Below are 17,121 nucleotides of genomic sequence, written 5' to 3' on the forward strand. Positions count from 1 at the left end.
GAATTTAAATAAAAATGAAAACTAAAAAAAAAAAAAAAAGAAGAAAGAGAGAGAAAAAAAGAAAAGAACTATCTCCTTATAAGGCCAACCCTAGTCCTAGTGGTAACAAAATAAAAAAAACGAATTCAAAGTTGCTTCCTCTTCACAGGGGGAATGATGGTTTTTGCCTTTACCTACTCTGAATCAGAAACTTGATGATTTATGTTACTGACGGTGAAGAATTTATAACCCTGCTTATAAAAGGAAAAACTCTAGTATTCCCTTTTTTTCTGATTCTTTTCCAAGAATATAAACCCACTAATGACAGACTGCCATTACAACAACTTTATTGTCCTAATTCTTCTCGGCTGACTGAAGTTTTGTCATATTTTGGCTTAGAGAAGTGAACAGCCTGTTCAGACTTACGTGCCTGCCCCCCGGTTAACGCTGCTTCTTGCGAAAGCACTGCCTGCCGGGCCCTGGAGCCACAGGGAGGGAGAGAGCCCCCGTCCTCACAAGTGCAAACACCGGCTGAAAACACAACATATTACCATAAAAAGTGAATTTGGGTTCACGATGAACGTAGTTATGCAGAGGTCTTCCACTTTGGTAGTTTTTGTTTAGCAAAGCTTAACCTGCATGAATGGATGCAGCTCATGCTGCTGGGTTAGCTGCTCGTATTAACAACATCGATTCTGTCACAGAGTGGGGGGGGCGGGGGAGGTAATTTTAGGAAGTCAGGTTCTTTCTAACTAAGCCCCCAAAATAAGATACAGAGGCGGTGTGGCTTTTGTGACCATCACTGGCTCACGGATGACTTCCTTATTTTCCTGTTTCTCCTTGCAGTTAAACAGTGATTCTACTGCAGACGAAACACTGCCAGACCATCCCGACCTACTTGTTCAGTCTCAAGATTCCACTGGCAGCGTCTCCACAGAAGAAGTGCTTCAAATCAGAGATGAGACCCCAAGTTTGGAGGCTTCTCTAGATAATGCTAACAGCCAGCTGCCTGAGGTGGGGAGAAATGGGGGCTGGTGCCTGGCCAATCTGGGCTCCTTGTAGCACTCTGTTACATCCCTTGCTTTTCTTTCAAAAGAGTTTTCATCTGATACACTGATTATTTGATTTGTTTCCAGTATTTCTAACCTGTTGGGTTGTTTTAAATGAAATAGTCAAAGCTGATGATTTAAAAAAAAAAAAAAAAAAAGTTGGCCGATTAAGGAAACGACCCACAGGTTATAAATAATCTTGAGTGTTTTTAATGAGCATTTTGTGCTGCAGAGTGTGATTGAGGTCAATGTCAATGGACAGATGCTTCTCTGGGGGTGGTGAGCATCTTCTTTGGTGCTGTATCTTCTTGGAAGGACGGCTTTTATTTTTTCTTCTCTTTTTGCTTTGGGTTTGGGTTTATGTGATTGGTGCTATGATTGGGATTCAGACCTCAGGCCAGCTGTGTTAGCAGTTGGTTAAATGAAACCTTTTTAAAAAAGACGTTGGAACTACTAGTATTACGATTTTTGGAAAGGCCTGTGAGAAGTAAGCCAGATCCCAAGATAATGACTGACCAAAAATAAGTAAGTATTTGTTTTCTTAGTGGTTTTTTCCCTTAAGATTATTATACTCTTTTTTCTTTCTTTTTTTTTTTTTTTTAACTATAATTGCTATAGTTTTGTCATATGTGCTTTTATGCTTTGGTAAGTATTAGGGAAATATTACATTTTTTTCAGTATTAACCAAATTAATGTAATTACTAGATCTCATCATTTTAGTTGAATTCTCATGTTCTTATTAAGCTTATAGTGTATTTTATATTTTAAACAGTAAGCATAGTCTGAAATGAAGGCATTTTGGCATTTAAAATATATTTTTTTTAATGTTTGTGTATTTTTGAGAGAGAGAGAGAGAGAAAGAGAGAGACAGAGTGTGAGCAGGGGAGGGACAGAGAGAGAGAGAGACACAGAATCCAAAGCAGGCTCCAGGCTCTGAGCGGTCAGCACCGAGCTGGATGTGGGGCTTGAACCCACGAACCATGAGATCACGACCTGAGCTGAAGTCGGATGCTTAACCAACTGAGCCACCCAGGCGCCTCTTTTTGGCATTTTAAGTGTATGCCTAGTATGGCTTAAGTTTAGATAATTCAACAAATATTGAGATTCTCTTAGATGCCACGCATTGAATTAGATGCTAGAAAGATGAATAAGGCATGGTGACCCTCACTCTCAGAGAGGGAATTGTCAATTGAGAGAGATAGAGAAGGTGTAAAAAAGAAAAGAAAAAAAAAGCATTCCATTCCAGTACAAGTAACAGCATGTTCGGGGCTTTGTGAAAACTGAGGAGAGACTGATCATCTGTACACTGGGGAGATGGTGGTAAAGGGCAGTCCCGGCAATGGGGACATCGCAGGCAGAGGGACACCATGTGGAAGGACAGGGCAGCGCGAGATAACATGGCATGTTCAGGTAACCACAGGACATTGAGTACTTCTGGAGAATAAAATGGGAGGAGGAGAAGAGATGGGTAGGGTCTAAGACGAGAAGGGTCCTATATGCCATATTGAAGACGTAGACTTTATCTCAAAATGATCACGAGTCATGAATTGTCATTGAAGAGATACCTGTTACATGACAAGCCATGTACCAGATGCCTAAACGAGAATACAGGTCATGCAAGCATTCAGTGATTTCACCGATACCCATGGAGCCCCTACTGCATGCTGATCACTATTCTGGGCCCTGGGCATGTGGTGCCATGTGGAAAAGCCTCCTGGTTTTATGGAGCTTACTTGTAGTAAAAGATATGATGAGCAGGTAAGACAGAATAAATACATCAGAAACTCATCACCCTCTTAGCCGTACTAAGAAAATCTAACAGAAATGTGGAATCGGTGAGGGAGAAAAGGCGGCACTTGAAGTGAAGCCTCAGTGACAAGGAGATGTGGAGGGAGGAAGTCCCAGGCTGAGGGAGCAGCCGTTAAAAAGGCCACGGTGTGTGTGAAGAGCAAGCTGGCCTGTGGGGCTGGATCGCAGTGAACAGGAGCCGGGAGGACGGACGAGGAGGGGGGTGGGCAGATCCTGCAGCCACAGAGCAGGTAGCCGTCAGAGCATTTGAGCAGAAGAGGGACATGATCTGATTGAGTCTGCGTTTTAAAATCTCTTCCTTGGTGTGGAATACGGAAAGTAGATTCTGGTACCTGCCACATGAAGCTTGCAGTCTAGGCACCTGTCATCAGGAGAGGGTCCATCCAGTCTGGTTTGTGTTCTAGTGAGGTCTCTGTGAGAAGTGTGGAGGGTGGGTGGGAGGAGGCCGAGAGGAGATAAACCAGAAGAACCTTAGATAAGATAAGGGGGGCCTGAAAGAGTGCATGAAACTTACAAATGTTTCCAGGAGAGACTGGACCGATTTAGAGATGCACCTTAAGTAGCCTGTATTCCTTTTCGGTTGCTGGGAGGCTTGTTAAGTGAGCCTTAATTCCTTGTTAATAACCTATCGACTGTGTCTGGTTTGGATCATAGCATGTGAAAAGGTCTCATTAGAAACCACGGAAAACAGCCCAGTACTAGAAATACCTTCCTAACAAAAGCAGTGAGGTTAAGGGTTGTGTGTCATAATTCTGTTTACTTGACAAATGAGAAGTCTTTTATTTTTGGTTATTAAAATAGCTATAATCAGGGGCGCCTGGGTGGCGCAGTCGGTTGGGCATCCGACTTCAGCCAGGTCACGATCTCTCGGTCCGTGAGTTCGAGCCCCGCATCAGGCTGTGGGCTGATGGCTCAGAGCCTGGAGCCTGTTTCCGATTCTGTGTCTCCCTCTCTCTCTGCCCCTCCCCCGTTCATGCTCTGTCTCTCTCTGTCCCAAAAATAAATAAACGTTGAAAAAAAAATTTTTTTTAATAAAATAAAATAAAATAGCTATAATCATAGTAAACTACTGATAGAAATTCATATCATATTTATATTTATTGGAGGTAAACTGAAAATTCACATATATTTCCATATATATATTGGAAACTGTTATTTCAGGTGGGACGGTCACTCATCCAACTATATTTGATGGGTTGTTTCCAAGACACTGTAAAGTTCCTGATGATACTTTTTTTTCCTAAAGGAAAAACACTTCACTGTACTAGGTTTATTTCCTTTTCCAGTCGTGGGTTTCATTTTCACTGTAAGCTTTGACACAAGTGAATAAGGATGAAGTAGATAGATATTCATAAGCCATAGGATTTCATTTGGAAACAGCTCTGTTAACTTTACAATTATCACCAAAGAATGGCTGTCCAAGGAGAATAGTACGAGTTTGTTTCTGTTAGGTATGCTAGCCTAGTCTGTTTTTCCCTCGTATGCCAGAGAGTGTCAAATGACCTCTAATTGCCCTTTTTAAAAAGGCATGAAAACACCAAGATAATGAAGTAAAACCATAATTCTGTTAACTTCTCCAGATGAGGAGTTAATTTAAATAGCTGAAATACTTTCTGAATTAAAGGGAGAATCCAATCCTAGAGTTGTTTGAGGGTTTTTTCCCCTTCAATGGTGTTAATATCAGGAAGATAAAACAGAACAGGCTGATGTGTTTCATGTCATGACAAACTTTCAGAGCTCAGTTTGCTCCTTTCTTCTCTGGAATGTGTACAAATTACACTCTGAGCTGTTAAGGGATTACTTTCTTCACTCGTATTTATCAGAGAAACCTTCACAGAGGAATTTCTTCTAGTATTTGTAATAGTTTACATACCAGTTCATGGATGACAGAGATTACTCCTTACAGGAAATGAATCTCTGATTTTTTATTTTAATGTTTTATTTATTTTTGAGACAGAGAGAGACACAGCATGAGCAGGGAAGGGGCAGAGAGAGAGGGAGACACAGAATGTGAAGCAGGCTCCAGGCTCTGAGCCATCAGCCCAGAGCCCGACGCGGGGCTCGAACTCACAAACTGTGAGATCGTGATCTGAGCCGAAGTTGGACGCTTAACCGACTGACCCACCCAGGCGCCTCAGGAAATGAATCTTTGATTTTTTATTTTAATGTTTTATTTATTTTTGAGACAGAGACACAGCATGAGCAGGGAAGGGGCAGAGAGAGAGGGAGACACAGAATGTGAAGCAGGCTCCAGGCTCTGAGCCGTCAGCCCAGAGCCTGACGCGGAGCTCGAACTCACAAACGGCAAGATCATGACCTTAGCCGAAGTCAGATGCTTAACCAACTGAGCCACCCAGGCGCCCCAGGAAATGAATCTTTGAATGTAATTGTGTGTGTGGTGTGTGTACACACACACATCATTGTGTAATAAGATAAAGCTCAAGAAAATTTGAGTCTCATAATATACATATAACAGTGGAATCCATTCCATTAGCCCAAAAGCACTCTCTTCATGAAATCTAAGTGCTATTAGAAAATTTCAGCATGTAGTATATGTTAATAATTACAGGTAAAACGTCTATTTTGTAATTGTTATTCAATAACAAATGACAACCAAATATAGGTATAAAGTAATGAAAAGTGAGGGCATTAAACTAAGAAGTGTGGTGGGTCATCTCAACATGGTATATTCCAGTTGATGTAGAAAGAAAAGTAAATGCTAATAAAATTCTAGGTATAGAAATGCCTCTAACACTGTCACATAAATTATCTTTCCAAATAACTAATGCTTGCCACTTGAATGGCCAATCTTTTTTTGTCTTTTATTATTATTTTTTTAATGTTTATTTTTGAGAGAGAGAGAGGGACTGAGCACGAGTGGGGGAAGAGCAGAGAGAAAGGGAGACACAGAATCTGAAGCAGGCTCCAGGCTCCGAGCTGTCAGCACAGAGCCCGGCGTGGGGCTCGAACTCAGAAACTGTGAGATGATGACCTGAGCTGAAGTCGGAGGCTTAACTGACTGAGACACCCAGGCCAAATCTTTTTTAAGAACTTCAGATGCACACAGAGTGTATTGAATATAAGCTTTTGGAATGATTAAGGAATGATTGTACTGTATTATTTTTTTTAATGTTTTTTATTTTATTTTTGAGACAGAGAGAGACAGAGCATGAGTGGGGGAGGGGCAGAGAGAGAGAGAGAGAGAGAGAGAGAGAGGGAGGGAGGGAGGGAGACACAGAATCCAAAGCAGGCTCTAGGCTCCGAGCTGTCAGCACAGAGCCCGACGCGGGGCTCGAACTCACAGATGGTGAGATCGTGACCTGGGCCGAAGTCAGAAGCTCAACCGACTGAGCCACCCAGGCGCCCCTGTACTGTATTATTTAAAAAGTGCTATTCTGTGCAGACTCCGAGTTTGCTGCCTTCTCTGCTTAATAACACCAGGCCAATTTTCCCTTTAATATGTTTTGTGTTTTCCTGCCACATTTCTGTGCCACATTTCTTTCCTATCTTCTATGTCCTTTTCCCTGAAATGCTGTCTTGGTCAGCTTGGGCTCCTATAACAAAATGTCAGAAGCTGGGCATCTGAAGAAATCTGCTTCTCACTTCCAGAGGCCAGGGAGTCCAAGATCAAGGTGCCAACTGGTTCATTGTGTGGTGAGGCCTCTCTTCCTGGTAGCTCTTCCTGCTGTGTCCTCACATGGTTAAAAAAAAAAAAAAAAAAAAAAAAAAAGAACTAGCTAGATCCCTGGCCTCTTCTTGTAAAGGCACTCATCCCATTCATGAGGCCCCTCCACTACCCAAAGGCCTCATCTCCTAATACCATCACATTGGGGGTTGGTGTTTCAACATATGAATTTTGAGGGGATGAAAACATTCAGTCCATGACACTATTACTAACCCATCTTTGTCAAAGCCCATCATATGTTGTTTTCTCCAAAGAGACTAGTCTCCATTACCTCAAGCAGATGTGACCTTTCTCTTCTTTGAGTAACAGCAGTCCTTTGTACAGTGCACATAATATTTACCTTACACTTAATATACGCTATATTACCGTTATTCGCATATTAGCCTAACCCCGTTAGATTGTAAATTAATTGTAGACAGCTATTAATTTATCCCAGAGCACCCAGCCCAGAATCTGGTCAAAATCCTTCATTTGTTTTATGTTACAGATGAATTTTACAGATGTATAGACTGAGGCCCATACTAGTCTCAGGTCAGGGGCTCTTTCACTTGCTTTTCATATTTTGGAGGAAAAATTCTTTGACCCATGAAGAAGAGTGACTCTGCTGCACAACTAAGTAGTAACTTAGGACCAAGCACGGCAAGGAACTGATCTTTATTCCTATGACGGAGACCATCAGTGCTTACTTTCGCACGGATTAAACTAACATCTGTGCACCTTAAAATTTGTGTGGATACACCCTCATGGTACACATACGCTTTGGAAGTATCTTTCTTTTTCAGGAGTGGTGGTTCATTTATTTAGCCAGTGTGTGTTGGGCTTCCAGTGGGTGCAGGGCATGTGGCAACATTGTTCCAGTCATGTTGCAGCGAGTAGGAAGGGAAAACCACTGGTGCCTAACATAGGAGTGTATCATCATTGGCCTAGAGTTAGGCGAGTGCAGGCATTCTTTTTGGTGAATGAGCTTGTAATTCATTCAATTTGCAAAGTACGGCAGTCTAAAATTTCCCAGGGTTTGCTGAATTCTAACTCTGTGATGAAGTGTCCTCCTATTACCTGAAAGTAACTCTTCCATCACAAATACTCGGCTCGTTTGGAAACCAGTAAGGATGCACTTGTTTCAGTTCAGCATCCTCCTGACTGATCAGTACCTGTTCCTGCTTCATGGACAGCCCCACGGGACCAGTGGGTAAACCATTCTGAATTATCTCCCTGCGCCCCCCACCTTCTGTCCAGAATTCACTGGGTGATAGAAATTACATTTCAAATAAGTGAGAATGTATAGTAACCATATGTAGAATGAGAATCTGTATGAGAAGTTATGTTACCAAAGAATATATTTCTAAGTAAACACCTAAATCCTGTTACGAGAAAAGTGATCTCCTTGATGTTTCTATGTGGCAATAGGTGATATTTAATTTTAACATTTTTTTAAGCCTGGGACTATTTTTTTTTTTAACTGTTTTATGCGATCTGAGCCCAGAAACTCCACAAAACTTAACCTGTGCAAACAGAATACTACTTCATAAAAAAAAAAACAAAGTGTATATTGATGGAAATAGTCATTTATTCTGTGTTGATAAAAGCTTTTTTAAAATGTTTTTAAACTTCATTAAAAAATGCCATTGTTTTTACAGGATACAGGTTCAGTGTTAAAGGAGGAACAAGTTCTGACAAGCTTTGAAGATGAAGGGTCATATATAATTCAAGAACAGCAGGATTCTCTCGTGTGTCGAGGGATTCTCAACTTGGAAGACACAGACATGCCAGAGCCCCTGGCTTCTGAGAGCTACCCTGAGTCCATCTGTGAAGAAGATGTCACCTTGGCTTTGAAAGAACTAGACGAAAGATGTGAAGAAGAAGAAGCAGATTTCTCTGGACTGTCTAGGTGAGAATACGGTAACTCAGTCACTAGAATGAGGCGGTATTCCCTAACAGGACCCTCTACTCCAGCTTACATACCTTCATTTCTGTGGGTAGCCTATAATCCTGCTTGCCTTCCTTTTAAAAGATAAAATGACTGTGATGGGTTTATTTTTTGTTATTGACCTTCAGTTCACCGAAAGAAAAACAAGTAGGTAATTCTTAAAGCACAGAGAGCAACACTGTGCATTTAGAAGCGTACCCAACACCTATTTTGGCAAAATGGCTAATGGTCAGTTGTTAAGTTAATATTGGGCCCTGGCCAGAGCCAAGTATCAATATCATAGGATGAATTTCTGTAACGCTATACAAAATCTGAAGTATATGCAAAACATTGTTTTACATTTTCCTTATCAGCGGTCAGAGTTGTAAAGTCGGATTTACATAATGAGCAGAAGTGACAACTTCTTAGTACCATCAGATGTTAGATTATTCCTTTTACACGTTCATGTTCTGTGTATTCGAAATACATTATCACAAAGTCTCAAGATTCCCAAAGGGCGTTTTCTTCACTCATGGGCTCACAAAATGGAATAATCAATTATTACATATAGTTCTTAAAAGAAATCTTGGTGGCTGTTATGAAACCTGTAAACCAAATAGTTCTATAATGATTAGAATTATGATACAATCTGTTTTTTTATTTTTTATTTTTTTTAAATATGAAATTTATTGTCAAATTGGTTTCCATACAACACCCAGTGCTCATCCCAACAGGTGCCCTCCTCAATGCCCATCACCCACCCTCCCCTCCCTCCCACCCTCCATCAACCCTCAGTTTGTTCTCAGTTTTTAAGAGTCTCTTATGTTTTGGCTCCTCCCCCCCAACCTTTTTTTTTTTTTTCCCTTCCCCTCCCCCATGGTCTTCTGTTAAGTTTCTCAGGATCCACGTAAGAGTGAAAACATATGGTATCTGTCTTTCTCTGTATGACTTATTTCACTTAGCATCACACTCCCCAGTTCCATCCACGTTGCTACAAGAGCCATATTTCATTCTTTCTCATTGCCAAGTAGTATTCCATTGTATATATAAGCCACATCTTCTTTATCCATTCATCAGTTGATGGGCATTTAGGCTCTTCCCATAATTTGGCTATTGGTGAAAGTGCTGCTACAAACATTGGGGTACAAGTGCCCCTATGCATCAGCACTCCTGTATCCCTTGGGTAAATTCCTAGCAGTGCTATTGCTGGGTCATAGGGTAGATCTATTTTTAATTTTTATTATTTAAATTTTATAAATATTTGTTGCGTAAAATACTGTTCTTTATAAAGGTATCTAGTTTAATACCCTATCAGTGCATCTATTTCCCCATTCAATTATTTCAAGCTCCTTGATAATTATTTTTATACAAAAATTAATATTTAGTAATCACCAAATATTTCAGAGTTTCACTCTTACAATAAAAAGCATTCATTTGTATTTCAAGTGATAATAGAGGTTTTGTTTTTTTCTTAAGTAAGGCTCCACGCCCCATGTGGGGCTTGAACTCCTCACCCCAGCATCAAGAGTTGTATGCTCCTCTGCCTGAGCCAGTCAGGCGCCCCTTCAAGAGATAATAGAGTTTCAACATCTACCACACAGAAGGAGACGTTCACTCCCAGTACATCAAGAATGTTTTCCCATATTTGAACGTGTACATGCGGATATTAACAATATTGGTGACACGGCTTGTTCGCATTACCGATTTGGATGGCAGTAGCTATGCGGTCACTCGTTCATTCGTCATACACAAGTTCGGTGATGCCAGATACTCAACTATTGGGCTTCCTAAAAGGTTGAAGCCAAAATCATTGGCCTTGGCCCTGTATTGAAGCTGAAACAGAGCAGTGCATCCCTACTGGATATAGAGGGATGATTACCTAAGCTCACGAGACACATTTTGTTAAAGTCAATCACCACAGCGACCTTGTAAGAAATATACTGTTTTGAGGTATAGCTTAAGTTGCCACTTCAAATGCCTGCTTTATTTTGATCTTTCGCCCATCTTTACCCAGATGCCTCTCTTCCACATGAATTGCTCTGCAATTTCTGCAAAGCCTTCAGAGCTCCTTTGCAATGTGACACATGCAATTCTGAGACCCTGAGTGACACTCTACTGAGCGTCTGACTCAAATATCTCTTCACAGTCCATATAAAGGACCTAAGCGAGCCTTTGACCAACCAAATAGCCAAAACCCCTTTACATGTTATCACCATCAATTTGCACCTGTTCAATTAAAAAGCCTCCAGAATTGACCATTTAAAATGAAAGTACTCTGAGGCGCCTGGGTGGCTCAGTTGGTTAAACATCTGGCTTCGGCTCAGGTCATGATGTCATAGTCCATGAGCTCGAGCCCCATGTTGGGTTCTGTGCTGACGGCTCAGAGACTGGAACCGGCTTCAGATTCTCTGTCTCCCTCTCTCTCTGCCTTTCCCCCACTTGTGCTCTCTCTCTCTTTCTCTCTCTCTCTCAAAAATAAATAAACATTAAAAATAATAAAAAATAAAATGAAAGCATTCTTTTTTAAGTTTATTTGAGAGAGAGAGAGAGAGAAAGAGAGCGCATGTGCATGGGGGAGGGGCGGAGAGGGAGGGAGAGAGAGAGAATCCCAAGCAGGCTCCACACTCACAATGAGTGTGAGCCCCATTGCAGGGCCCAAACCCCCGTGAACCGCGAGATCATGACCTGAGAGCCACGATCAAGAGTCAGATGCTTAACTGAGCCGCCGAGGCACCCATAATATGAAAGCATTCTCATCTGAATTATTCACAGAAGCTACTGAAATTAATCCATTCCCCTGGCATATTCTAGGACTTGGTTTGCTTTGAGGTGGTTACATGAAATTAAGTTTCTAATTCCAGAGATGCCACGTAGAAAGAACACAGAGATCTGCTTATTTGGACTCTCTCAGGAAGTTTAGGCGGTTGTACGTTTTCTAAGTCAATGCATGCGTTTGAATACACACGGTCTGTGTTGGATGCCTTCAACTATTTTCAGATGGTGTCGTGATTACTGTGATATTTGTATTAACAGTCAAGATGAAAAAGAGCAAGATGGCTTTCCAGAAGTCCAGACCTCCCCTCTGCCATCACCATTTCTTTCTGCCATAATAGCTGCCTTTCAGCCGGTTGCATATGACGACGACGAAGAAGCCTGGCACCGCCACGTCAGCCAGATGCTGTCTGACACCGACGGGTCCTGTGCAGTGTTTACTTTTCACGTGTTTTCCAGGCTGTTTCAGGTCCGTGAGGCTCACGGTTTTCTGAATTTATATCAACAGTTACTTGATAAGGTTTTGGTGTTTTGATCTAAAGTCTGTATCTCACCTTCTGTTTTCTATTTTTACGTTATTTTATTTGTTTTAATGTCTCAGGTTTTCATATGCCCACTGATTTTCTTTAAAAAAAAAAAAAGTTCTCCCCAAAGATGGTGATATTATTTAAATTTAAATTGTGACACTGTAGTAACTGCTGGTAATTTACGCAGTGACGAGTACAGATCCCTCCCTTCAGGCAACTCAAGCACAACTTGGAAGCGGCATCTGATAAATTCTCTGCAGGAGGGGGGACACCAGAAACATAGTCCCTGCCTTCCAAGAGCTTACAGTCAATATCACCCAAGTTTATACTTAAGTACTAAATTAATTAACAATTTTGTGTCTCGGCACACCTTAAAAATTTTAGCTAAGGTTGCTTCCAACTGTGAAAATAATGACGTGAGCTAACATTGCAGTGCGTGATAGGCATTGTGCTAGATCACTTACATCATTTACTTCTTGTAACAGACCTGTGAAATGTACATGTATTTGGAGCATTCTGTAGCTTGGGAAACTAAGGCACCAAGAAATGCCATTTAAGTCCTCATCCGCTGAACTGTGTACTGCTCTTCTTCTTGACCTAAGCAAATGCTGCCCATCTGGGAAGACCTAGCTAAGGACGTATTCTCGCTGCAGCTTTCCCACCCATGGCAACCGCCAGCCTCTCTCTCCCGGAAGTTCTTTACGCTCATTGGCTGGAGCATTTGTTTTATTCTGGACTTTTGCCCTGCTCCTTGGTTTCCTATTTAGTAGTTTTTTCTTTCCAATGATATTGTTTCCTGATGCCTGAGACTGTAGCTGATGCTTTTATTGTGATTAAATCATAAGGACACCCAACAGTGCAACACATGCCCATGTAGGCACATGTTATCCTATAACTATGCCATTGACAATATAGTCTCATTCACTGAGTGCTCATTGTGGGTAAGGCACGATTGGATTATTTTATGTTAATGAGTATTCTTGAGTTTTGAGAAGATATTACCCCTAATGCATATGTATGACTTTAATTAAATCCGGTGGCAGCTCAGAGCCCAGGACAGTAAACCACATTTACTGAAAGTTTCTTTCAGGTAGAGCATTAGAAGAGCTACTTCTCCAGACATGTAAGGACTTTATTCCCCGTGATGTGCAGCATGTATTCCTTCTGTCTCTCCCAATGAAAGAAATCTCAGGAATGGGGAGATGAATGGCATGTATCATTAGTTTCTTTTTCTAAGTAGTGCTGTTTTGTAAATCTTTGATCATTTTGTGAAATTAACGTTTCCAAAGAAAAGCCTAAAAACACGGATTTACAGACCAGTTATTAGAATGCTGTATATCACTACGACAGTGATTTTATTTATTTATTTAAGTTTATTTATTTTGAGAGAGAGAGAGAGAGAGAGAGAGGGAGAAAGCATGAGCCTAGGAGGGACAGAGAGAGACAGAGAATCCCAAGCAGGCTCCACACTGTCAGCACAGAGCCCGACACAGGGCTCAGACTCCCGAACCGCGAGACCAAGAGGCAGACACTTAACCAACTGAGCCACCCAGGCGCCCCACTACAATAATGATTTTAAGAGAAAAGTTTGCCCTGATTACAAATGATGCTTGTTAAAGATGAAAAGGGCCTTCTTATGAAATACTAAATATTTTTTTACGCTTTTTTCCATAGACAATTCAGAGAAAGTTTGGAGACATAACTAATGAGGCAGTCAGCTTTCTTGGTGAGAGTCTGCAACGCATTGGTACCAAATTTAAAAGTTCATTGGAAGTGATGATGATGTGTTCAGAATGCCCAACAGTCTTTGTGGATGCTGAAACAGTAAGTATTTTTTTAAGTTTGCTTATTTATTTTGAGAGAGAGTGCGCATGTGTGAGCAGGGGGAGGGGCAGAGAGAGAATCTCAAGCAGCCTCTGTGCTGTCAGCACAGAGCCCAATGGAGGGCTTGATCCCACAAACTGTGAGATACCTGAGCCAAGATCAAGAATGAGGTGTACAGGTTTATATTTTCAATTTGACTATAAATATCCAGCAAAATATAATTCCGGTATATTATATGCAGTGACTTGTGACTCTGATTCTGACCCCTCCCTCTCATCACTCTTCAGAGTCATAGATGGGAACCTAGAAAGTCATGCTCTAGAGATAGGTACTTTCCCTCTGATTCTTGAATAACTGTGGTAGGAGAGGGCTAGACCTACTCCCATGAAGAAACCAGGGCCCCTCAGTCTTCCCATTTTGTTTTAAAACACACTCAGAGATTGTGTATTAAGATATTCAGAGAATTAAGGTTTAACAAGCTTCAAAAGTTTACCTTTAAAGGTATATACCGGTCTGACATGCCATTTCTCACCCAAGGCACTTTTTGAAAGCATTTGAAGGTATGGTCATCCTTGGTGGCACCCCAGAAATCCCCCTGTATTCCTGCTCTGTTTCAGTGAAAGGTCAGCCCTCGGTATGGGACAGAGCGAAGTAAGAGATACTGGCACGAAGTCGGGCCAAAAACCAGCTATCAGAAATTCCATGATCCAAAAGTTGTCGGTCTCATGACTGTGATCAGAAATGATAACCTGGACCAATGTTTCTGATTTGACAGCTGACGTCATGCGGTTTGCTGCAAACACTCAAGTTCAGTGTTTTGGAGTTGCAAGAGCATCTGGATACCTACAATGCCAAAAGAGAAGCAGCTGAGCAGGTCAGTCTCTTCACCACGTGAAAACGAGTTTGCTTTTGACCCCGGAAACGTGCACTTGGCAGCTGAGTAGCCCAGATAGAAGAGGTCCTCTCGGCACTTGCCTCAGGGTTCTACTGAGATTTATGGGGCCTCTGGAACTCTGTGTTCCGTGGGCTCCTATCTGTAGCTCTTAGAAACCAGCCCTCTAAGAACCTGAGAACACGGTGGAAAACTGCAGCATTTTAAAAAGCTCAATGTGGAGACCACATAGCTGCTGTCAACATTGCAAGTGGGGAAAGAAAAGCTGTACTTCTCGGAGAATGCATAATGGTATCGTGATCTAAGAAATCTATAACCAGTGACCAAGCTGGGACCTTTTTTCCAGCGCTGTGGACGTGGGCAAGCAAAGGGAAGAATAAGCATGTAGTCGATTCTAGATACTACTTGCAGGGAAGTGTTTCTTCAGCTCCAATCTGGCCCTGCAGAATAGCAGTAGTTCTCTTCCCTCAGAGTAAATGTCTTCAATTAGCAGGGGCAGAAAACCTTTAAAAGTTTTTTTCACACAAACCGTATACAGTAGGCTTTTTTTTTCCTAGAATAGATGGATCTTCCATTAATTAGTATTAAACATTACATGTAGCACTCGCTTCAGCAGCACGTATACTGAATTGGAACCATCCGGAGAAGATTCGCAGGATTGGCATGGCCCCTGTGCCAGGAGGACATGCAAATTCATGAAGCGTTCCATCATTTTTGGAATATTATTCAGTCATAAAAACAGGATGAAATCTTGCCACCTGCAGTGACGTGAGCTAGAGAGTATTATGCTAAGTGAAATAAGTCAGTCAGAGAAAGACAAGTACTGTATGATTTCATTCGTCTGTGGAATTGAAGAAACCAAACAAATGAACAGGGGTCAAAACAGGCAAACCAAGAAAAGATTCCAATGGCAGAGAACACGCTGATGGTTGCTGGAAGGGAGTTGGGTGGGGGGATGGGCTAAATGGGTGATGGTATTGAGAGCCCTTCCTGTGATGAGCACCAGTTGCTGTATATAAGTGATGAATCGCCAAATTCTAGATCTGAAACTTAAAAATATTTTTTTTGATTAAAAAAAGTATCCCATGTAAAGGCCTAGGAAAAGTATAAAACCTGTTTCTTATTCCCTTAGTATACGAGGTAAGAATATAAGGCACAGATACTGTATATGAATAATTAGCAACAAAAGGAAAGTGTCAGTTTATAGCTATAGATAAAGGTATTGGCAATGACAGAGACTCTTCAGAATTGTGCAGATCTAACAGACCAGATGCCATTTACTGTGACTTCCAAAGAGAGGTCACTTTGGGCTATTAGGAAAACTTCGTGGAATAGAGATCTGACCTTAGGCCTTGACGAGATGGTAATTTTAGATTGGGGGATTCTTTCAGGGCAAGAACATGCTATAGGAAAATACTTCTATTAAGAGCTTTCTCCCCTTATAAGGGAGGAAGGAATCTTACATTTGGACTGAAAGAATTGCAGATTGGTAAAGAGGAAAGAGTTTTCAACATCAGGGCAGTATCGGGCAAGATCTGGTCATCTTACAAATATAGTAGTCCGCCCCTTATCCACAGGGGATACATTCTAAGACCCCCACTGAATGCCTGGAACCATAGATAGTACTGGAACCCTATGTATACTGTGTTTTCTCCTGTACATGATGAAATTTAATTTATAAAGTAGGCACAGTAAAAGATTATAAAATAGAACGATTATAATAATTATATATTATATATAATATATATTTTATATTTATATAAATTTATATATTTGTATAAATATATAATATATAATTTGTATATAATATAATTAAATATATTAATATATATTAATATAATTTATATATTTATATGGTTTGTATATACTATATATTTATATAATTTATAATTATATATTATAATTAAATATATAATTATATATAATAATTATAAAATAGAACGATTATAACAGTAGACTGTAATAGAAGCTGTGTGCGTATGGTCTCTTTTCCTCTCAAAATATCTTCTTGCACTATACTCACCCTCACTGTTGTGATGTGAAATGATAAAATGCCTTCCTGATGAGACGGAGAGATGAAAGACGCAGGCATTATGACGTAGCGTTCGGCTACTGTTGACCTTCTGTCAACAGTTCAGAGGAGGATAGTCTGCTTCTGGACTGCCCTTGACTTTGGATAACTGAAGCCACAGAGAAGGGTGGGGTACTGTAACACTGCCATGTGTGTTCTTGTGCCTGTCTTTTGTGTACTTAGGTCCACTGTCTGTTGAGTATCTAGGAGTAGAATTGCTGGGTCATGGGGCATACACACGTTCCACTTTAGCAACTTCTACCCATCCGGCTTTCTACAAGATGGTGTTTCAGTTTGTAATCCATGAAGAAGTGTGTACAAGAGTTACTGTTGCTTCCTATCTTTGCCACCACTTGTTACTTGCAACTTTTAAATTTTTGGTCATTCCGTCTAAATCATTTTGTGTCTTCAGAAACCTTTTCTGAAGATTTCTAAGTCATTTGTGTCTTCCGAAACCTTTGCCTTCCCTAGACGCTGCAGAAAATCATGCCTTTCTGCATCCGTGCCCCTTTCCAACATGGCTTTGCTGTTCCTTCCATCAAGAGATGAGGTCTGTTTCCCCACTTCTGAAGTCTGAGATGTCCTTCTCTTTTTCTGACCAATCAAA

At 41.0% G+C, this 17,121-nt stretch overlaps 1 protein-coding gene and 1 pseudogene across 8 annotated transcripts in view; both read left to right on the plus strand.

The window, feature by feature from the left end:
* The window catches only part of FRYL (FRY like transcription coactivator), a 307,431-nt gene that overhangs the window by 279,230 nt on the left and 11,080 nt on the right, over positions 1-17,121 (plus strand). For 7 of the 8 annotated variants that reach the window (XM_047856238.1, XM_047856241.1, XM_047856242.1 and 4 more), the window contains 5 exons: positions 826-993; positions 8,160-8,410; positions 11,462-11,669; positions 13,402-13,551; positions 14,327-14,425. In XM_047856238.1, coding sequence (XP_047712194.1) covers positions 826-993; positions 8,160-8,410; positions 11,462-11,669; positions 13,402-13,551; positions 14,327-14,425 — 876 coding nt within the window. Of the gene's footprint in view, positions 1-825; positions 1,554-8,159; positions 8,411-11,461; positions 11,670-13,401; positions 13,552-14,326; positions 14,426-17,121 lie in introns of those variants that run through there. The other variant, XR_007151586.1, reaches the window with a different exon arrangement.
* Positions 15,044-15,158, plus strand: LOC125165053 (uncharacterized; annotated as a pseudogene).

Source organism: Prionailurus viverrinus, chromosome B1 (assembly GCF_022837055.1).
Source record: "Prionailurus viverrinus isolate Anna chromosome B1, UM_Priviv_1.0, whole genome shotgun sequence".
Classification (NCBI taxonomy): Eukaryota; Metazoa; Chordata; class Mammalia; order Carnivora; family Felidae; genus Prionailurus; species Prionailurus viverrinus.